The sequence below is a fragment of the Oryza glaberrima genome, chromosome 6, assembly GCF_000147395.1.
Source record: "Oryza glaberrima chromosome 6, OglaRS2, whole genome shotgun sequence".
Lineage (NCBI taxonomy): Eukaryota > Viridiplantae > Streptophyta > Magnoliopsida > Poales > Poaceae > Oryza > Oryza glaberrima.
In genome coordinates, this window is record NC_068331.1 from 5,402,865 (window position 1) to 5,426,064 (window position 23,200).

Genomic DNA, 23,200 nt, shown 5'->3' on the forward strand with positions numbered 1-23,200 from the left:
GCGATTCATTAACTCATGATTAATTAAGCATTATCTAAAAATCTTTAAAAACAAATTAATATATTTTTCAAATATATATATATATATATATATATATATATATATATTTGAAAAAGAACACTGCTTAGCAGTTAGGGAAGCGTGCACACGAAAAACGATGGAGCAGAAGTTGGAAACTTGACTTGCCAAACACACTCTAAATCTGGTTGCAAAAACCATTTCAACCTCTAACTCATAATGGGCTTGATCTAACGCGGTAGAACTCACCTAGGAGAGAGTTAACCCTAACCTTGCTTTGGGCTACCCGAAAATCCTTCTAAGCCTGAACCTTTCATCTAATTGTTAGGGTCCCTAGGAGAGAGCTTTCTGAAGATATCATGATGCGTTGTAGTCGGTTTTACGGTTGAGGCTTGTGGGACACGATTGAAACTGGATTCTTAGATCATAGACCTAAAGTGAACTTAGGAGGGGTCAGGCTTAGGGACCCTTTCTGTTTCGGCCTAACTAGCCGAACAGAAGGCCTAGCCCATCAGGCAGCACAGCCAACCTCTTTTCTTCCACCCTAGCGACCCAGGCAAGCAGACCGGGCCAGCCCAGCCTGTAGGCGGGCCACCCTTGCCTCTCCCTTTACTGGGCCACCAGAAAATCAGCAAGCCCCGCCCAGCCGTAAGCTCTCGACCCAGCCGGGCCAGCTCATTTACCAGCATGATCTTTTTGCTTTAAATCGAATTTGCTATATATCTGTCGACAAATTTTTCTCCAAAAATTTGTCAAATGTAAGTACAGTACGATCGTAGTATAATTACACTGTAACTTGCATATAATTACACTGTAACTATAATATAACTTGTATGTAACTTTCAAGAATCTCTCGGTAATATGTTATTTCAGTAAAATAGAGGTCGTGGGAACAAATCCATTCACATATATGTGTGATGTGATTTTTTTTCTTCCATACCAGAACAAATCTTGTAATAGATCTAACGATTCAAAATTACGTGAAACTTACATACAAGTTACACTGTAGTTACATTCAAGTTACAATGTAATTACATACAAGTTACAATGTAATTACACTACGATTGTACTATAATTACATCTGTCAAATTTTTAGTAGAAAATTTGTTGTCAAATTTATAGGTGGTTCCGCTTTAAATTTGTTGTCAAAATTTAGCAGAGGTATGTTCCATGTAATTACAGTACAACTTATATGTAGCTTTTAGAAAACCTTAGGAGACATGCTATTTTTGTGAGAACAGAGGTAATGGTACTGAATCTCCTTAATCCGTGTTGGTTGTAATTCTTTTTACTACCTCCATGCACGAATTTTAAAGCAAATTGAAGAGTTCAAAATTATATTATAGTTACATACAAGTTAAAAAAACATACAAGTTACAATGTAATTACATTATGATTATATTATATTTACGTCAGTCAAATTCCAATAATTATATAGCAAAATCGCTTTTATGTCATCAAACAAAAAAAAGAGTCGAAAAATAATAATAATAAAAAAAATGGCCCACCGTTTTCATCTCCTTCCTTTTACTATTCTAGGCTTCTAGCAAAGCTTCGCCAATCGAGGCGACGCTTAAAATGGGAGAGCCCCGGAGGCGCGCGCAACCGCACCACGCTCGCCGGCGCCACCGCGCCACGAGTTCCACGGCCGCGGCGTCGTCGTCGTCGTCGTCTACGGTCCATCACCGCCCCCGATCGATGCACCCCGTGCCGCCGCCGGTGGCCGCGCCTCCTCCCGCGCGCCGCTAGGTCTCCCGCACGCGCCTGCATGCGGTATTGCGGTGGCCGTGGCGGTGGTTGACTGACCCCATGGCGTCGCGGCACCGGAGGGGGGCTTTCCCCGCGGGGGCGAAGGCGGCGCCCGAGGCCGAGGCGGCCAAGGAGAGCGTCGCCGTCGCCGTCCGCTTCCGTCCCCTCAGGTTTGGGTCGTTTGCCTGCAGGTTGATTGTTTTTTGGGGGTTTGGAATCTGGGGGGCAATGGTGGATTGATTTGGGCGGTGGTTTTCATGGTGCGTGTGGGGAAGCCCGCGGGAGGTTCGGCGAGGGGAGAAGATCGCGTGGTACGCGGACGGCGAAACCGTAGCGCGGAGCGAGCAGTCCAACCTCGCGTATGCCTACGGTATGTGTTTGATTCGGTACGGGGGACAGGGGGAGTTATTGGTGGAACTTGTGCTATTTCAAAATGGAGTAGCTGCTTTCTCAAGATATATCAATGTGGAATTTACTGGATTTTACTGACTCCCCAATTGTATAATTGTATTGGATATGTGGTGGCCTGCTTGATGTAGGAAGTAATAACCAATATATTCATCAAAGTTCAAACTAGTTAAAGGGTAACAACTGTAGTCTTGGTTAATTTTTATATGTGCTTGATAAATACATCAACCTGGATATTTGGTACTGCTTGATCTTTATGGTTTGATTGCACTTGTTAATACATGAACTATATCACATTTTTCATGCAAGGCATTGACTGTGTTGCTGTCACAATACAAATAAAAGATGTTAATGATTGGGTGACCATGCATATTGGGGCAAAATATGCCTGAACACTGTAATTTTTGGCTGTTTCATTGCATATTACATATAATTTTCACATGCGATGGTATTTTCCAATTCACACATCTTTATGATGGCACTTATCTAACTTTCTCAGTAAACATTTGAGGAATTCATGTTTACCATCCCATCTAAATTGAATTTCTTGAATTTGCTCGGTTACATTTAATGCAGTATCAAATTTAGAAGCCCTAATTTGCTTTCGATTTCTTCTTCAACTCACTGTTTATAATACATGAAACTCATATCAAGCCCACCTAGGTATATATAATATTTGAGGTAACTATGTTCAATGCAAAGATAAAATACTTCCTTTCTGAGGTAACTAATAGAGTACCCACAAGACTAACAACACTCCTTTTTTTTTAAAAAAAAAACAATTATCAGAGGCTAATACAAGATTTCATATCCAGACCGAGTCTTTGGACCAACAACAACAACACGTCACATATATGATGCTGTGGCTCAATATGTTGTTAATGGTGCCATGAAGGGAATAAATGGTATTGATCTTTTGTTCTTTTATTCCTATATTTCTTGTTATTTAAATAAACTTTTATGGTTACAAGAATGAAGAATAGTTGTTGCTCTTTTAGCAGACTTTGAAATGATTCAATTGTTTATTTGAGTTTCAAAAATGTTCAAGATATGCTGGGAACATAACTGAAGGCTTTGCAGTTTGGGAAAAAAAATGATCCATCTGAAATTTCACATATAATATGATCTTCAGTGGTGAAAGATGCCGCAACTATTTATTGCTTCTATTATTTGGGATGAATGTCAAACTTCTGCTTCTTGTTCTCTGCCACAGGTACAATATTTGCATACGGGGTTACAAGCAGTGGAAAGACACATACAATGCATGTAAGAACATGTGGATCAAGGAAGTTGCTTTAAATACTTATGTTTTCAATAAACATGGTAGTTAATGATTGATTCATTTGAGTATGCTTCATAAATTATAATGGAAGTCATCCAAAATTTTCTGGTAATATGGACATGTGATTCCAGCTTGGTGCTGAGTACTAAACATTGTCTGTAAATTACACTGCAATCTAGATTTGCATTACCTTCCATTTCCATTATAGATCCAACATAACTTTTTATTTAATTTTACTTGACTGTACATCAGATATGCTGCTTACTCCTGTAATCCTGTAGAGTTAGTTTTCTGCCAAATAATCTGGTTATAAGTTGTTCCACTGATCCTTTCATTGAAGAACGATAATTGTATCTCTTTCTTGAAGCGTGCCATTCGCGTTAGTATGTATTTTTCTTTACTTTTACTAGTAGACTGTAATGCTTTACATATTCTAGAAACCATTTATTTCTGAAGTTCTTCATCTACACTTATTTAATGAGCAGGGTGATCAAATATCCCCAGGGGTAATACCTTTGGCTGTGAAGGACATTTTCAATATAATACAAGAGGTAGTCTTTGGTAACCATACCTATGACCTGTCCACCATAATTCAATCAATCCTTTGTCATGGCGTGATCTATGGGTTTTTTCTTATATTTCTACTAATGTTTTATCTGTAGACCCCAAATCGAGAGTTCCTCCTTCGTGTATCATACTTGGAAATATATAACGAGGTTTATCATCATCCCAGTTTGTCTATTTTCTGTCATCGTGATAATTTTAATTCTAAGTACTCCCTCCGTCCCTATTTAGAGGGCGTGTTATTTTCTGGTGATGTCCCATTTTACAGGGCGTGGTTGTTTTTCTGCTGATATTCTCCCGGGAGTACCCCTTCACATGCATGTGAATGACCCTTGGATACCTGGGCTTAATAACTGAATGATGCACCATTTGGCCGGCCGCATGATGCGTGGTACCAGGAGGATTAACTTGTACATGCATGTAGCCGTTACAAACCATTCACATCCCGTTTAATTAGGTGCAATTTAGGAAGAAAGTAGTTTGTATGCGAGCCCTTGGTCTTGGTTAAAAAAATTTGGCGCCCTCTAAATTGGGACAGAGTGAGTAGATCCTATGTACCTTTCTGGTTGTTTTCATAAGAAACAACACCTAACCATAGTTTATATTTAAAAATATCAACTAAAGAAAAGAGAGAAAATAGTATAGCCACTGCAATCCTTTTTCCTTCCTTTTTTTTGGGGTAAATTAACAACTTGTAGCCAGAGTTGCTTCATGTGATTGAAAAACTAGCTATCTGTGCATGCCTGTTTTACTTACATTTTTTTGCCAAAAAAGTTTTGGAGCTGCATATTGGAAAAAAATGAATGCCATATTATTTATGTTGAGTGTGTTGTTCTGAACTAATCAACTTACATAATCTTGCTGCTTGTTTTATATTGTATTAATTAGAGATATTTACTTATTACAGGTTGTCAATGATCTACTAAATCCTGCAGGGCAGAACTTACGGATTAGGGAGGATCTTCAGGTATGGAAAGCCTCCTTTGTTAAGTAATGAAGTCTTTGTCATACTACCATTTAGTCTTAGTCTTCACAATCTTCACAATCTGTTGTACACTTTCACTTAGACAGTTACTGGCCGATGTACTATGGGATCGTTTTGATCCACAAAGTGTGGATACTTATGAAAACTCACTATTAATGTCGGATACCGTGGAATTTCCATGATTTCAAAAGGAAGAGAAATAATTGGCAATACCTCCAATTCCCTGTTAGGTAGTTGGTCTATGGTGGATGTAAAACTCGTGGATGATTTTCTTTCCTTAATGGAAATAGGGGGGCATCCCTTTCATAAAAAGATAAGTAGTGCTATGCATGTGTCCAAATGTGGGCCATAATTGAGTTAATTTGACCAGTGGAATATGCCTAATTCATTCAGAGTTCCCAATATAGAAATCACTTGATGGAGGAATAAGTATCTGATTTGATCGCGTGTCAGATAACAAATAAGCTGTGAATTGCTGGATTCGTGTCAGATAACAAATAAACTTAGTTCAAAACATTGTATTATCGTTTTGAACTAAGTTGCTGATTATTCTTGACTTTTGCTTATTACATCTCAGGGAACAATTGTTGAAGGGATAAAGGAAGAAGCAGTGTTATCTCCTGTACATGCTTTGTCCCTTATTGCAGCTGGAGAAGGTTTTTTTTCCTCCCTAAGGTTTTAGATGTCTGTTTTATGCACATTTTATTATCATGATTGCTTGCCAAGGATAATCCTTAATTCACAAACTTATCTTCTTTTCGATAGACACCAATTGAACTATCATGTTACAAAGTTCAATCCTCATAATAGACAAGGTGATGTGAATTGGTAGTTAAAGTAATTGGAGACCATCTTTTACCTGCCTTAGATTTCTTATGAAATAGGCGATAGAGCTTAGTGCATATGTAGTGTGTCATGAATCAACTCATATAAAACTACAATGAGTAGTTTATATGAATTGCAAACATGCTACTTCATTTTTGCTTTGGATGAAGGGTTACATCTTGCATTGCCGTTGTTAAAGGGAATAACCTTTTTTTGAGAGAGATGACTAAATGGATTACCACTGAGAGCTAAAAGTGTAAAAGGTCACTTACCTGCATCTAAGCAAATTGCTTTGTCGTACCTAGTGAAATTTCTGTTTCATGTGGTGCAATTATTGCATGGCCATGCGTGGTATTCAGTGCAACGGTTGCACATGCGTGGTATTCACCAACATTGGGCTGATGCTAGTATTTTCATCCACAATTCATGATTCCTGCAGTTAATTTTCTTTCCTTAGTTGTTTTTTCAGGAGGTGGCTGGCATATAAGGCCACTGTGTTTGGTTTGTGAAGTCAACCAAGAGATTATTCTGTAGTCTATTCTCTTCCTTCAGTCTTTCAATTTCTTCTTCAAATGCCTTGACTTTATCTTGTTGCCATCATGGAACTGACCAAAGCTCAGGGATTTGAATCCTCATTCAAGCAGGCCCTGTCGGGCCTCTTTGTTACCAATACCTCCCATGATGTTCTGGTACCAAATTGTCAAGGGCCTAGGTTAGGCACCCCTAACTTCAGGAAATAGATGAGAAAACAGAGAAAGGAAGTGAGAAGTTAAATCTTTGATTCTTATCCTGTAAACACCATAGGCAGGGACTCAAATAGGCAGCACAACTGCGACTTTAACCAGCCAGCTAACAATATCCTATCACCTGCCGAGACTAGTAAAGTGGTGGATGAAAGAGGAATTTCATTCTACCTGTAGAACAGAATAGCACAGCTGTTTTGGCTCGTAATAAAGCTAAGGTCCTGATTGAGCAAGATGTGCGGGCACCAGCATAGGCTTAATCCTCATTTGATTTGCAAGAACTAGAGTACTGACCAAACAATATAGCAAGTTGATAACAACTGGACTTCTGGACTTATGTCTTAACTAAATCAACCCTGTTGATCCCCCTTCTGGTGCCAAGGCTTGGTCCTGGACCAACTGCGTTGGGGGCTGCTGATACTGCATTCACCCTGTATGCACATGCCTGCTATTTATTGAACATTTATGCAAACTGATTGCCAGTTGTTCAAAGGCAAATTTTGCTACAGAACATCCCAATTTCGTGGTTTTAGCCCGTAGGACACCGCACGAACTCACGTTTGGGAAAAGACACTCCATAATCGTGGTAATTTGCCAACAGACACCGCGCCGACTAAAATAATGTATTTGTGCTGATAAAGTGCTAAGGGTCCCGATTTTTGATGCGGAGTGACCGAAATACCCTTGCGCCTTTCCGGTGCACCTTGGCTGCTCGTGTTCTTACCCTCGCCCACTTGGACACCACAAAGATCCCTCGGCATCATCGGCATGGGCGCCGGCGCGGCGCGCAGCGAGGTGACGAAGATCTTGGTCTCCACCTGGAGGCTCTGCTGCTGCTCCCCCCTCATCTTGAAGCTCAGTCTGCAGCTTGCCGCTGGAGCCAGCGACGCCTTGAGCACCGTCTGCTGCACCGCATTCGTCCACGCCGCTGGAGCGGCGAGCTGCCCATCCTCCACCGCGGTCTCATCATCCACCGGACACGAGATGAGCACCCCCATCACCGCAATGCAAAATCTCTTTGAAACAAACCAAAATATCATCTTCTGACACCAAAACAACCAAGAACAAGGAACCAATCCAATCACTGCAAACAAGAATACACACTTGGTTGTGTAAAAAAAAGGCAACATTTAAACGATCACCCACCTTGTTGTTGACCCGGCTAGTGTCTGGGGTCAGTGAGAAGCGTGTAAAGAGCAGGTGAGCAAGGGCATTTCGGTCACTTCACGTCAAAAATTGGGACCCCTAGCGTGTCATCAGCACGGATACATTATTTTAATCAGCGTGATGTCCACTGGCAAATTACCACGATTATGGAGTGTCTTTCCCCAAAAGTGAGTTCATGTGGTGTCCTACGGCTAAAACCACAAAATTGGAATGTCCTGTAGCAAAATTTGCCTTGTTCAAATGCACCTTTATACATGTGTAATTTCTTTTCTTAGTATCTGGTGCTTCATATTTTGTTGGGTCTGTAGTACTTGATTGTGGATCAATGCACTTACAGTTTATTGTGTTTGGTCTATTTTTTCAGAGCTTAGACATGTTGGATCCACTAACTTCAATCTGCTAAGTAGCAGAAGCCATACAATTTTCACACTGGTAATAGGAGAGAGAATTGTTTCTGTTTGTACTTAAAAGAAAAAAAAAAGTGAATCCCTCTATTTGATGTGTATATATCTCTATTGAGATTGATGCATGTAAATCAGCAAGCAACATCGTGCTTATTTTAGAAAGGAATTAGACTCTTATTAAAAAGACCTGCATTTGACATTGTGAGTGCATCTTTTATATGATTCAATTGATTTTTCATGCAGACAATAGAGAGTAGCCCCCGTGGTCAGTCTAACGAAGCGGAAGCGGTTACCTTATCTCAGCTGGTGGGATGATAATCTTCTCTTCCCCTTTTCTTCTTAGCCCATCACTCTTACTACTAAAATGATATGCACATATGTTACGCACCTGCATGTCTGCATTCCAAATATGTCTGTTTATTTAATCCATATTTGAATTTTATGTGTATTCATGCAACCAAAACACAATGGTTTCTTAGTTTTCTTACTCATTTGCAGAACCTCATCGACCTGGCAGGTTCTGAGAGTTCAAGGGTTGAAACTGCAGGAGTACACCAGAAAGAAGGGTCTTATATCAATAAAAGCCTGCTGACTCTTGGAAAGGTAGTCCTCATTTATATAATCGACATTCAATAATGTAAATTTCCACTAATATTGAAATATAGACATGCTGTACTCATGCTACTAAGATTCCGTAAGCCTAGCCATTTCATTGCTTCTGGAATGTATGTGTGGACTGTGGCTTTGTGAGTTTAGACTCTAAATCCTTTCTAAATTTCCAATGCCACAGTCCACAGGTATACTTTCTGCATGCAGTAACTGCTGAGGGAAAGAAGACAATACAGTTTCTTAAGTTTATTCATTTCGTGCAATTTTGTTATTTGATATTTTATAACTTTACCCATTTTTCCAGTGGTAGGAGCTTCCCTTCTTTTATTTGCAAGAATAAAGTTACCCATTTTTTTTATTTTGACTAAAAGAAGTTAGGTTGTATATTTCAGGTGATATCAAAACTGACTGATGAGAAAGCTACTCACATTCCATTTCGAGATTCAAAATTAACGCGGTTGCTAAAGTCATCCTTGAGTGGTCAAGGACGTGTTTCTGTAAATTTCTCAGGCACTGCTTACAAGTTAAAATACATTCATTATTTGATCAAATATTTGCATTAATTTTTTTTTGGTACAGTTAATTTGCACAGTTACTCCAGCATCAAGCAATTCTGAAGAGACACATAATACATTAAAATTTGCCCACCGTGCAAAGCACATTGAGATCCAAGCAACACAAAATAAGGTAGATATGCTTATTCATCAGAAAATTGTCCCCATTGTTTAATCTCCTGTTAGGTATTTTCTTATTGTTGCAAATACATTCATGAATTTCAGATTATGGATGCAAGATCTCTAATCAAGAAATACCAAAATGAAATTCGTCAACTAAAGGAAGAACTTGAACAGCTGAGAAGGAGTATTCGTACTGGAACCCCTATAGAAGACACCATGCAAAAGAAACATCATTTGTTGGAAACAAAAGGTGATTTTGGACTTATTGCATTATTAGTGCTTCGTGGTTTTGTTGGTATGCACTTTACCCATCATTTTTGAAAGAAAATGTTTACCATATCTATTGCCATCACTTGGGTGCATTATGCCTTTATTATAATCACCTATGATGCATTCATGGTTCATTGGTGGATTCTTAATTCCTAACACAAGTTCATCACATGGAAAGCTAGAAGATTGTAATGTCAAGCTTCAATCTAGACTGGAACAAGGAGAAGAAGCTAAAGCTGCTTTGCTTGAGAGGATAGAACATCTAACAGAACTAATTCTGGTTTCCGCAAAGGCAAGTCGGACTACTAAATCGTCTCACTGCCCAAGGCAAAGACATTCTTTTGGTGAAGAGGAGGTCTGATTACTCAAATAATTTTACTAAATGTTATAATTCGAATGAACTTGTATTGATATTTTGAATACAGTGTCATATTTATTATATTTAGTACCTCAAGTTCTTTAAAGTTTGTGAGCTGCTTATATCTGCAGCTTGCATATCTCCCATATGAAAGGCAAGACATCATACTGGATAATGAAAGCAATATGTTGTTTGTTCCTATCGAAGGATTCGGTGAAAAATTTAAAAGCTCCCCCAAGGAGGAGACGGAAAATCAGAAAGGACACCTTAACTGGCTGAATCTATGGGTATGCACATGAATGATGTTTAATCCACTGCATTTTAAACACTTTCTATCATAGTGAAGAGTTGTACCATTTTTTTTCATGTATCACTTATATTAAGCTATGAAGGTTTCAGAGGAATGGTTACCTTTAAGGAATACAGGGGACCGCGAATCACATATTCACATCCTTACTAATGTCGCTAACTTCCATTATGACAATCCTATACTATGATAGTGTAACCTTGCATGTAATACTCATATTCCGTGGCCATATGACATCATTTGTTTCTAAATGATTATGCAAGTTGAATTCTTCAAATGTTCTTTGCAGATTTGTACTTAGATTATGGAACCAAAATATAATGATTGAGTTTGCTTTTGTTTGTTAGGATTCTTCCTCTTACTGACCTTTTTGTGATTTGACTGCATGCAGAAGTGTGATAGTGGTTCTACTAATCTGACAAGTTCGGATGGTGAAAACCCTAGTTCGACCAAATCATTACCTGCCCTTTCCACACCTCTGGGGATCGGATTTTTTAATGTCACATCAGAACAAAGGATGTCAGATTATATGCTTGCTGAGAATGTACCGGCTAATCGGTTATGTGTTGGCCATGGAGAATTTCCTTCTGACAGCCTTCCTGTCCAGGAAACACCTTTGGTACAAAATTTGTGCTCAATGATTTTTCAATTTGTTGCTTGACACCTAATGTTAATTTCTCATTAGCTGGACAGAATTTCTATGCCAAAAATATTTATAATCTGGTACTGATGTTCCTCTCTAGAACATTTTATTTTCAACTAAACACTGATTATTTTTTCTCAAAAATTTGCCTTTTATCTCACACTAGGGAAGGAATAAGTGAACCAACATTGTGTACCGCCTATTTCCAATCAGAGTAGGACTAAACTGAAAATTGTAAAGGTTGCTATCATACATTCATAGAAGACATTCCACAATTTTGTTAGATTTTTTTAAAACATTCATTTTTTTTGTTAACAACAAGCGTAGATGTGTTTTCTGTATATACAAATCAGAAAGAATGGTTAAAGTTTGAGTTCAAGGGAGATTGGGAGAAAGAGAAGGTTGAGTAGGAGTAATGGAACAGCATGGCAGCAATAGTCTGGGACTTGGATTAATTATTTGATAGATGTACATTCTATTATAAATGTCTGAGCAGATATCTGTAAAAAATAGTGATGGCATGATCTTTTATGTCAAATAATAACAGGTTAGTAGAAAGACTTCAGATCATGTGGACATATTGAGAGAGCAATTCAATATTTTATCAGGGGAGGTTGCACTCCATCAAAGTGTTCTAAAGCGCCTATCAGAGGAAGCTGGAAAAAATGCAATGAATGAACAGATTGAGGTAATCTTTCTACTGTCCACTGGTGTGCTCTATGATATATTATTATAAGCACTCTTGTTTTCTAAAATGTGTTTCTGTCTATGTTAAGATGGAAATGAAGGTGGTCAATGATGAGGTTAAGCTCAATAAGCAGAAAATAGCATCTTTAGAAAGGCGGATTTCTAATTCAATGTCAGATAGTCGAGGCATGCATGATAATTTAGAACTCTCACTGGTAATGTTTACCTGCACCCAAGTGTGATTTCCAACTTTGTGTTCTTCTAACTATATACATATCATATTGTTACATTGGTTTTGGCGTTGTGCAGCCTTACATTGAAATACCTGAGCAACTCAATGAGAAAGCGTTTCAACTTGAGGTGAACAAATTGCTCTTTTATGCGTCTGTTCTATGGCAGTGAGCTTCATGCTCCTGGCTGGTAACATTAAAGCATTGTGTTCTCCTCTTAATGGAAAGATACATCATTCTAAAAAAAAGTATTAGATGGAATGGGAACTGAAGATAAGGTTCTTGTGGGACAAAATGGTAATACAATTATGCAAGTACTCCAAGGATCTGCATTGATGAAAATAATAGCATTTCAAATTTCCATAGTAACATCATGCTAGGGCCTTTCCATTTAAAGTGGTACAATGTTGTCGTACTCCTACACCATGCAGTATCTACAGGAGGATATGGTATTATTGGCATGAAAGCACAAAAGGTAGAATTTTCAGTGTTCCAAACAGTGATTGTAGTGATGTACTGATGTTTTCGCAAACAGAATCTTATTTTCCTTCAACAAGATGATAGCAGTCACAAATCTGGCTGTTAATGCTGTGAACATTGGTTGGTTGTGGGTTTGAGGACTGAGGGTAGGGTAGTTGCCTTATGGCGCTTTCGCAACCAAGGCTGCAAACTCTGGTAGATACTCTCTTTAAAATATATATCTGCTTGACCTGTAAGAGATGCGGTTGAACGTTTTGACTACTAAGAAACCTATCTCTGTTATCAAGTAGATATCCTAATACTCTTATTTCGAGTTGGTTAAAGGCCTAAGAAAATTGTAACTAACAGCATAATTTTTGCCGGCTGTTTCTTATTTCTTGCCACCCAGCCCACCTTTGGAGGCTGCAGTTTCCAGTGCTTACATCTGCTGCAGTGCACCGCTTGCGACAAGCCAAAAGGCAAAAGCCTGTAGCAGCTAAAGATTGAAAATTTCATTTTCTCATGTAGATCTTTGATAGCCTGCAAATTTGTGCAAAGAAGTTTTGCTATAGATTACTTCCTCCGTTCTAAAGTATAAGCATTTTTTGTATGTATCTGGACATCCCTTCATCCAGGTACATAGCCAGAAATGCTTATATTTTGGAACGGAAGGAGTATTTGTTTCCGTGTTGTTGACTGTGTTGCAGAGTCATTTTATGTCTCCATTTTGAACATCACTTTTTTCTTTAATTACTGCTGGTAAAAACAGCAGACGGCAGATTAATGAAAGACGAGCAAAAGATGATTAGTAAAATTCGTGGAGCAAGACAAAAGCTTGTAGTATTACTTATAGTTTTCCCTGTTTGCTATCAGGCAAGTGAGTGCCAAGAGTTTCTGTTGTCAGAAAGAACCACATTTCAGCACAACACAGGCATTGTCCAAGAAACAGGATCTCAAGCTCACAAAGGAAAGCCATTGCCCAGTGATGTATCTGATGAATTTCTGAAAAAGGCGTCACAGGTTTGCCTTTTCTCTGCACTCTAGGCCTGCTGTCCTGCTTCCTTCCATTCGAACTTCAAGCCAGTGATATGTACTCCCTCCGTTTCATAATGTAATACTTTCTAGCATTGCCCACATTTATATATATGCTAATGAATCTAGACACACATATATATCTAGATTCATTAGCATCTATATGAATATGGGCAATGCTAGAAAGTCTTACATTATGAAATGGAGGAAGTATATTGTGATTCTCAGGGATAAAATCGAAATTAAACTGTTCCTCCAGCCATTTATTGGCTCATATTAGTCATATATCTTGTTTCTTTTCTACTGCTTTGCTTCATAAGATTGAGTGATTGACCAATGAGAAGCTTGTAGCCAGGTGATTGGTGCTCTGTACTTAAACCATGCTGTCCTGTCATGATGATGTACACTTGTGCTGATAATTAGTAGTGTTAGTATTCCTATGGGATGACATGGGAATTAGTGCTTCAAAACAAAGGCACCGGAAGTTGACATTTGTGGGAAGGTTTTATCATGAAATGTGTTAGCATCTAATACTACCTCCCTTTTTTAATAGATAGTGCCGTTGACTTTTAACATACTGTTTGATCATTTGTCCTATTCAAAAATTAAATGTAAATATGCAAAAAAAAAAGTCACGCTTAAAGTTTCTTGTTGGATAATGCTACTTGTATTACCTAGAATGGTGCTCTTATGTTACACATTTTCTCTCCAGGCAGAGATTGATGAACTGAAGCAGAGGGTATCTGAACTCACTGAAGCCAAATCTCAACTAGATTCTTGTAACCATAAGCTTCTAGAGGAAAGTACATATGCCAAGGGCCTCGCCTCAGTGACCAGTGTTGAGTTGAAGGCACTATCAGTAAAAGTCACCAAACTGATGAAGCAGAACGAGAGGCTTAGCAGCGAGTTGGCATCAGGAAGAAACCAAAGAAGAGGAAGCCATGGTCCGAGGGGAGCTAGGAGGGAAAGCCACACGAAACGATATGAACCAGCTCGCAGAGGAGACATGAATGCTCTGGAGGCCATGCTGAAGGAGAAGGACCAAAGACAGGCAGAACTTCATACGAAAATTGAGGAGTCAAAACAGAAGGAAGCCTTCCTGGAGAAGGAGCTTGCCAATATGTGGACTGTACTGGCAAACTTGAAGAAAACCAGGGGAATTGACCAAGAAGATTTTGACTCCAAATACAATGGATCATGGGCCTGAAAGCACTGAAGCAGGTCGTGGTAGAAAAACAATCTTCCAATCGTCTGCTCTTCAGCAATGTATAGGCAGCTGTACCAGATAAGCAGGGTGCTTTTTTTGTACTCCATATAAGCAGCTGTACCTGGGTTCTTCTCCAGTCTGAAGTTTGCTGTCTGTATACTCCTGAAATAAGCTTCCAGCGTGAGTAAGTGCTTGTTGCTGGAATATTCACTGCTAACTGCTCCCGATTGATTTACAAATTACAAATGTGTGAATATATGTAAAGTAATGTAAACTATTTTATTTGTCCGTTCATCTTGTCTTTTGTCTTCAGTCTCTTTCACTAGGTTGCGTGAGCATGATATGATAAGTATACAACCAGATCTGGGCTTTGGAAGAGTGCTAGACTGCACACATGGTTTAACATTTGCCACGTTTTTTCTTTGTTTTGAGATCACGTTTTCATTTTCTTGTTCCGGTAAGAGAACGCATATACTTTCACTTTGATGTCATTTTCAACCTTACCAAGTTTTGATAAAGTTGCCAAAAAAAATGATAACATTTAGTTTGCTATTAAATTTTGGTAACTATACAGGAAATCCTACCAAAGTTTTGGCAATGCCAAAAATTGGTAAGGTTTTTTTTGGCATCAAAGTGAACAGGCCTTTATACTATCTTGTTTTTTTTAAGAATACTTTCCTGTTTCTTAGTATTTTTGTAGTCATTCCGTGTTGGTTTAGTTGCAAGGTTTGGTATAGTAGAGATGTTTGGTTCCGTGCCTAATTGGGGTAATACAGAATTTTGCTAGGACAAATAAACTTTGATAGCCCTCTTTACTCGCCTATCTTGTTCATCGGAAGCATTAACGCTGAACTTTTCCGTGGTGGAGATCAACCTTGCAGAAAGTGAAGCGGATGAACGATTGATCGATCTCGTCCTGTCGATCAAATTGCTCGCATTTTTCAACTTTCTGCAAGCACCGATCGGCCGGCTCGTGCGAGGCGTAGTACAGTACAAGGTGTCAGCGCGTAGACAAATACTTATTCTATCCTATTTTAAATGCAATTGTGAGTTTTTTATCTAACGTTAACTGTCAGTTTTATTTGAAATTTTTAATGATTAGTATTTTATTATTATAAGATAATAAAATATAAATAGTATTTTATGCGTGACTTATTTTTAAAAAGTTATATAATTTTTTTAAATAAGATAAATGGTCGAATGTTGGACACACAACCTATAACTAGACTTAAAATAGAACACATGGAACGCAGGGAGTAATACAATTACCTCTGGACAAAAGATTGATTGTATGTGTGTATGTCTGCCTTGGCAACCGAAAGTCTTGCACTCAATTGACTTCCTTGCCTTCTGGTTTGACATAGCTACACGTTGCAGAGAATCAGCGATCTTGCGATGTAACATCGGGCTCAGATGTGGCTGAGCAGAGTTGAGCTCGCAGTGTTCTTCAAACATGACGACATTGGGAACAGTGGAACGTGATCACGACAAGCACAAAAAAAAAGTGAGAGAACGGCAGAATATTAATATCATTCTCAACCCAAGACCCTAAACATAGTTTTCATAAACTCCACATCATCAAGAAATTAGTACTAGACACTGTTCTTCCAATGCAAACACCACTATTTCATATTTAACTTTAATGCTACTTATCTCACATGATGTCTTAGATGTTGTGTAGAAACAATGTCTCATGCAAGACATGGTTTTCTCCTCTTTCCTTATTTATTCACTTGCCACATCATTTTTCATTTTAGGTGACAGCTTATTCAATGCTATGAACACTATCTACTTATTGGGTCACTATCTACTTATTGGGTTGGGAATGGCTGGCGGTTAATTCAATTTGCTGCTGACTATTAGCCCTTGTCTGCAAGTGTTCCTGACCTGTTAGCATGTTGCTTTTGCTGGAGTAGTACTTCTATTTATCTTCAAACTTTAGTCATCTCTTTTTTTCAACATAAAATTTATAAATGCTTGAAATGGTGTTATAGGAGTACTATCTAATGGTCAGTGTGACAAATATAACCATGCGACTTTAATCCATCATAATCTAATAACCGAAAATTTAGTAGTAGTGTAGTACTACTACTCTATAATACAATTACTCTTTTGTGCTTATATATTATGTTACTCTATAATACGATGAAAAGTAGTATTATTTGTGGTTAGATGGCAATAGTTAACCATGACAATTATTCGAGTAATCTATAACACTGTACTACTCTGCATTGCATTTTGTGGGCCTAAAAGATTGCTGTACCAGAGAGTATAATACACCATACGTACACAAATAATACTGCTCTTTAAGGACCAAACGGGAGTCACTAATGAGCTTTTGTAAACTAGGAATAATCAACGCATAATAATGATGAAACAAAGTGCATAATTAATCATTCTCCCCAAGAATCAAACCAAAGCTCCATCTGATGACAAAGATCCAAACCTTTTGCCATCACCCAAATTAAAGTACAACAACAACACCACACAATGGAAAGCCGGGCCCACTTTATGACGAGCATTCTCATGGTCGGCGCCACGCGTCGTGCAGCCATTGGTGGCACGTCAGCATCATCGTCAAGGAATGGAATCCCCCGGGCTCTCACCTCAAGCAAAGCTACCTCCATTCCATCGCTTTCGCCTTCTATATAAACCCCTTCTTCTCCATGAGCTTGCAAGCATGTGTGTAGCAGTAAATCTGCACAAGAAAAAGATTCAAGAACAGTTTAGATTTCAGAAAAAGAAGTGATCGATTGATTGATTGATTCTTGCACATGAGCATGGCGAGCAGTGGCGGCTACTACTCCTACTACAACGGCCACCAGCCGGCGCCGTACTACTACGGCTACGCGCAGCCGGCGAGGGTCGCCGGCGGCGGCGGCGTCGGCGGGTCGCAGCGGCCGTCGGCGCACGCGCTCCTCCTCGTCGCGACGCTGCTGCTCGTCGCCGTGACCACGCTGTACGCGCGGTGCGAGGAGGCGGTGGAGAGCCTGCTCGACCAGCTCCGCGTCCTCCTCATCCTCTCCCCGCTGCTGCTCATCGTCGCCGTGCAGGTATGGGCCGCGAGCGCCGCCGCCGCCGCCGACCGCCGTGGCGCCGGCGGAGGCCTCATGTACCTCCTCGCGCAGCTGATGGGCATGGGCGACGGCGGCGGCTCGCCGTACGGCCGTTGGCACGGCGGCGGCGGCGGCGCGTCGTCGTCGCCGTGGGGCGTGGCGCTGGTGCTGGTGCTGGTGCTGTTCTTGGTGTCGTACCAGTCGTCGTTCCAGAGCTGGTGGTTCCCGCTGCTCAGCCGCCGATGAGAATTGCAAAAGCTCGTGCATGTAAAACCATGGTGAAAATATAGCAGAGGCTTCTTGGTTAATCAGAGCTAAGCTCGGTGACGATCGAGCTATATATAATTGAGCACAAGGGCGGAGCTAGAGCGAGATGGAGGGATGCCACTTGTTTAATTTACTCTGTTTTATATTAAGTTCAAGCTAATATGGGTGTTTAAATTTGTATTGAGAGAGGTGCACATATGGTGAAAATAAGTTAGGTATAGCTATATTTTTTTCTTGACCGGGTTCCTGGGTACCCCCCTCAATACTCTAGCTCGAGCAGATGGCATTTGGGTGCCGTATAATTATGCTTGTCCGATCTCCAACCGTAGTAACTAAATCCAATTTACCTGTGACTTTCGAGCGAATTTCCGGTACTGATATATATACTCTTACATATTTACCTGAAGGGGTTTCTCCTATTTTTGGAGAGGTATCAAAACTAATTGTATAAGTTAGAATAGAATTGGGAATCCATCTTTATGACTTTATTATGTTCTAGATATTTTTCTTCCTTTTTTGAGAGGTATATGCATTTTGTACCTCATAGTGCATAGTGTTAGGAGATGTATACCTCCAGGATCTATGCACTATGAGTTATGTATACTTTCTATGCCTCCCGAAAATCAGAAAAGTGTTGGCCAACTATAAGCTTGTCTTTTATTAAGTTTGATTGTTCTTTTTTAACCTCTCAATCAGTTAGGAGGTATATACCTCTATAAGGATGGGAGAAAACATTTTCACTAAATTATGATGGCAGGTGAAGAAACGACCGGTTTTGATAGTGAAAGTATTAGTTCAACTTGTTTTCGACTCATTTTCTTCTTTGATTTCAACATGTTTTGCAAACTGCATAAAAATGTAACTATATATGTTAACAATAGTTGATGCAAAGCTACTACTTCTATGATAATGGTATTTGTAGTATAATTTTTTTGCTGTTATTGTTAAGCATATACAGTAACAAGACAAGATATGGTTATGTTTGTTAATGACATACTATTTGTTGTTTGATGCTAATTTATATATGTCAAACTCCATATAATAGTATAAAAGATGTCTTGTTACTTTATAAATATGTGGATAGGGTTGGGATTGGGATTGAGAATGAAATAGTCCCAATTATCCATCTCTTCCATATCCCTATAACAATTCCACCTTTTTATTACCTAGCTACATCCATAAGTATCTGCGAAAGTATATATGAATATGGTGAGTGAACTGAAAGATATAAGTAAGTGTGTACCACGATGAATAAGGTGAGTGAATTGAAAGATATAAGTGAGTGTGTACCGCGATGAATAAGGCGAGTGAATTGAAAGATATAAGTGAGTGTGTACTGCGAGGAACAGTCAAAAGTGTTGTGGTATAAGCTATCTGTTCTTCTTTTTCTACCAACTTAATTTAGTTTTTAGGTGAATTAACTAGTACATACAGCTCAATATGATATTATAATCATGATGTTTTGAGTTCAAATATCATGGTTGACACAATATTTCAAGCTTTTAGATGAACAATGGTAAGGTACATAAAAAAGGACCAAGAATGTTCTAGGTCAAAAGTTCTTTGTTCTGCGTTATCTAGAATCTTCTTTTGTTGGCAACAGCACACAATTCTTGCCTCATCTTTTTCACTTCTGTTTATACTTATAAATCAAAATTTAAATTTTCAACTCAAATCTAGAGTTAATTTTGAGGTTTTCTTATCGTAGTTTATTTTTCAGCATTCGCTTTTAGATCGTTAAGAACACTTATATAAAAAGTTCATTTACAAATTATTTTTCGTTTACAAATATACCATTTAACTTATTTTAAGCTGTACATCCCAAGCGATACAAAGAAGCTCCTGTCTCCATCTTTTCGGTGCTCTTTTTCTTTTCTCTGCTGAAATCTAGTAAAAGCTCTGGTATTCCGGTTGCGACTAGATATGATATGATATATGATTACCTCAGCCAAAGCAGAAAATGCAATTTTGATTCTCAAACACACTCTTTCATTACCTGGCTTTAAGCAGCATTACCGTGCGATGATGTTCTAGATTTTGGAGCCTTGGAATATTAATACGTACGATCAGGTCTAACTGAGCTTGATACCACAATTATACAGAGTAGTTAAAATTTTGCCTTGGAGCTTTTGGCATTTCTTTATTATGAGATAGTTGCAAGTTGATTAATCAAATTAGCATCGAAGATTACACAAGCATGCGAGGGATAGATATAGATATAGCTAGACTAAATAAAGGAAGGAAGAATCTTCTAACTTTTGTCAACAATGGTGCCGTCCCCTCTCTTTCGGCTCTCCTTGATAGGTGACCAAAGTGACTTTCTGCGCTAATCATACGTGTGGGGCTCTCTCCACACGTGCCACCCTGATCCCAGATATTCTGTGTGATCATGAGGATATAATCACTTCTCTGGACGATAAGACTGTTTTTTTATACGTGATGCTGTTACTATTCATCATATTGAATATATATATATATATATATATATATATATATATATATATATATATAAAAGTTATATTTAAAGTAACTTCAATAATAAAACGAATCACGAAAATAAATAAATTAATTCATTGGATCTTCTCCAATAGACGGCTCACATTCACTCATATGTATATTTAAAAAAAATAGGGATTGTATCTCGTTTCAATGTGGTGATACCTAATCGATATTATGTGATACTTGTGATACTTGCGATACCGGTTAGGTATTAGGATATAATATTTCAGATGTACCATTTCGTTTGAATGGAATACCGCACATAGCATTCCTCGTAATTAAAGCAAGTCCAGAGGTAGTTCTTAAAAAGAATGGTCCAAAGGGGATAAACATCAATTAAAATTCCCTTGGGTAGTACTCGACCATGATCATTCTATACACACAGAAATTCATAAATTTAAAATGGTCCATCATCATGTGGGGATCGTCGTACCGCAAAATCATTTTAATTCGATCTCTCCACTCTCCAGATTCGTAGCGATCGGCGATTCATTCCGACGGTGTACTTAACGCCTGCACGTGCTCTCGCGTGCATATCACCGGAGGATTCGTTGCCGCCGTGCGCTACGACGTTGAGATCGATCCGCTTCATCGTCGTGGTCGTCACGTCGTCTCACGGCGCGCGTCGTTAAATTTGTCTCGCCTCGTTTTGGACCGAATCTGCATGTTGGTTACGGCGCCACTGGGCTGGGCTCGGTGTTGCGCGCGCGGCGGAACTGGGCTTTTGTCGTCCTCTTTTGGGCCCGAAACTGCAAAATGTACAGACTGATATGCCGCCCTCCGGCCCAAGCACTAAGGCCTGAGCATTAAGGTTTTCGTTTTTCAAACGGTCAAACGATATATTTTGTGAAAAAAAACTTTCTATGTAGAAAGATACAAATTTATTTTTAAGTTTGTAGCGAGTAAAATTCGATTAAGCATGCACTAGTGGTTTTCTTGTTTTCCGTGTCCTAACTTTATCTTCATCTTCATTAGAAACGAACACCACTTTAAAATATAAAACCGTTAGAATTTACTGAAAAGGCCGTACCGTCCCTGAAATCACGTCTGGTTCCTCGAGGTAAGTTTGTACACTAACAATTTGAAGTATATTTTTATGTCTCGACTCAAATTTATATTTCGATTTAAAATCGGGTGTTTTTATGTTTCTACGTTAAAAATTAAAGCTTGAAAACAAGTAGTAAACAACATCTTACGATGGCCCAGACGCATGTGGATTAAATCGCCAAAAGTCAACCAAGTTTGGCGAAGTTTTAATTGTTCGTGGATGACTTGCATCATCATTGTATGCGGGCACATGATGATTTTCCTGTTGGTTCAAGCTTCCGCAATCTCACTGGTCACTACTGTCCCCAGCTGCCATCCCTGATCCCTGTGTCCGCTAACCAGACCGCACAGCGACCGTCCGTCCCTTTCATTCCCCCGCATGCGTGATCCCCCATTCTTTCCGAGAAAAAAACCCGCGTGATCGCGTGATCCGATCCGATCTCCAATTCTCCATCATGGGCTACGACTGTGACGCCGCGCGTTGCCTCTCCGATCTCGGTGAGTCCGCCCCTTCTCTATTCTCCCCTCCATGCTCCATTTTTTTTTTATTTTTAGACCTTTTTATTTTTTTAGTTTTGCAACGGGTAAAGGTAATTTTAATCATGTATACTAGCGGAAAAAAATATATAATAATAATAATAATAATAATAATAATAATAATAATAACAACAACAATAAAATAAAATTACAGTGACCTTTGGTAAAAAGATAAAAATATAGAATTAATTTTCCATTAATTCCATTAGCTAAAAATAATATAATATGAAGTAGGAAAGTTATTCTCAAATTTTAGCAATTTTCAAAAAGCTTAAATAGAGCAAACTAATTATATAAATGAAAACAAATTTAATTACCTAAATAAAACAATTAGACCTGTAATTGAAAATCTGTTGCCGGTTCAGCTAAACATAAGCCTGTGGGTGTGTGTGGTATATATCTCTCACTCGTATGTCGTGGTCTTTTTTTTACATAGAAAAAATGCCCGTGCGTTGCGACGGGTAATTAAAATTATAACAAATGTAAAAATATTATATGATTAAGGTTTAGTTTCACATGATATGAGCTCTTTAAGAAAATATATTTATAATGAAATAAAAAAGTTCAGCTGAAGTGACCTAAAGTGAACTTGTTCCATACGGAGCATACACATGGTCCATGAGGCGGCCAAATAGTGTGGACGGCCTGAAAATAGAATCGGGGAGAAACAACTTAAGCGACCTAAAGTGAACTTATTCCGTGTGGGCGGCCTGGGAATGGCGTTCGGCCTGACGCGGGAGAAGCCAGAGCCGTCCAATCTGATAGACGGTCATCCCGACCTATATAAAAGTTCAACAGCCCAAACCCTAACCCTAAAATCATTTCCCCTTTCCCCTCTCTCTCAAAACAATGTGGCGGCGGCCCGACATACCAACATCCCTGCGACGGCGGTGGCAGTTCAGCAGCGACGGCGACATACTCCCCTTTCGGCGTCGGCGTTTTCTTAGTGTTCTTGAAACTGATCTTGTATTCTTGTAGTAGTGTTTTCTTTAGAATTTAGGTCCAAATTTGATGCGGTCTCTCATTTTTTTCTTTCTTTTCTTTTTTTTATTATTTTTCATTGGAGAGGGATTAAAGCGGATCGATCGCACATGCAATGGAATTTTTTTTATGGACGAAAACTTTAACCCATAAGCCATACAAATTTTTTTAATTAGGTATATATAGATA

At 38.9% G+C, this 23,200-nt stretch overlaps 2 protein-coding genes across 5 annotated transcripts; both read left to right on the plus strand.

Annotated features, from left to right (window-relative positions):
• Positions 1–1,597: 1,597 nt before the first annotated feature.
• LOC127777992 (kinesin-like protein KIN-7G) lies at positions 1,598–14,913 on the plus strand. 4 transcript variants are annotated; one of them, XM_052304623.1, is made up of 22 exons: positions 1,598–1,937; positions 2,043–2,137; positions 2,991–3,080; positions 3,389–3,441; positions 3,943–4,008; positions 4,120–4,173; positions 4,929–4,988; positions 5,584–5,662; positions 8,106–8,173; positions 8,389–8,451; positions 8,644–8,748; positions 9,147–9,251; positions 9,334–9,441; positions 9,534–9,681; positions 9,884–9,993; positions 10,191–10,346; positions 10,758–10,985; positions 11,557–11,697; positions 11,786–11,911; positions 12,006–12,056; positions 13,259–13,405; positions 14,130–14,913. In XM_052304623.1, the coding sequence occupies exons 1-22, from the start codon at positions 1,828–1,830 to the stop codon at positions 14,622–14,624; spliced, it is 2,658 nt and encodes an 885-aa protein (XP_052160583.1). In that variant the 5' UTR covers positions 1,598–1,827; the 3' UTR covers positions 14,625–14,913. The 4 variants fall into 4 exon arrangements, with proteins under 4 accessions (XP_052160583.1, XP_052160579.1, XP_052160582.1 ...); XM_052304619.1 differs by having other exon boundaries at positions 9,887–10,056; XM_052304618.1 differs by having other exon boundaries at positions 1,599–1,937; positions 9,884–10,056.
• A 2,367-nt stretch (positions 14,914–17,280) lies between these two features.
• On the plus strand, positions 17,281–18,461 carry LOC127775944 (uncharacterized). Its single transcript, XM_052302264.1, has one exon. It carries the CDS (start codon positions 17,399–17,401, stop codon positions 17,924–17,926), a length of 528 nt encoding a protein of 175 aa, XP_052158224.1. The 5' UTR covers positions 17,281–17,398; the 3' UTR covers positions 17,927–18,461.
• The last annotated feature ends 4,739 nt before the right edge of the window (positions 18,462–23,200 follow it).

What these genes read in the sequence shown, in the direction of transcription:
- LOC127777992 (XM_052304618.1), top strand. Translation starts at nt 1,828, where the DNA reads ATGGCGTCGCGGCACCGGAGGGGGGCTTTCCCCGCGGGGGCGAAGGCG. An exon ending in CAACCTCGCGTATGCCTACG is followed by an intron (nt 2,138 to 2,990) that starts GTATGTGTTTGA and finishes TTTCATATCCAG; the next exon opens with ACCGAGTCTTTGGACCAACA. An exon ending in TTCTGAAAAAGGCGTCACAG is followed by an intron (nt 13,406 to 14,129) that starts GTTTGCCTTTTC and finishes TTTTCTCTCCAG; the next exon opens with GCAGAGATTGATGAACTGAA.
- LOC127775944 (XM_052302264.1), top strand. Translation starts at nt 17,399, where the DNA reads ATGAGCATGGCGAGCAGTGGCGGCTACTACTCCTACTACAACGGCCAC.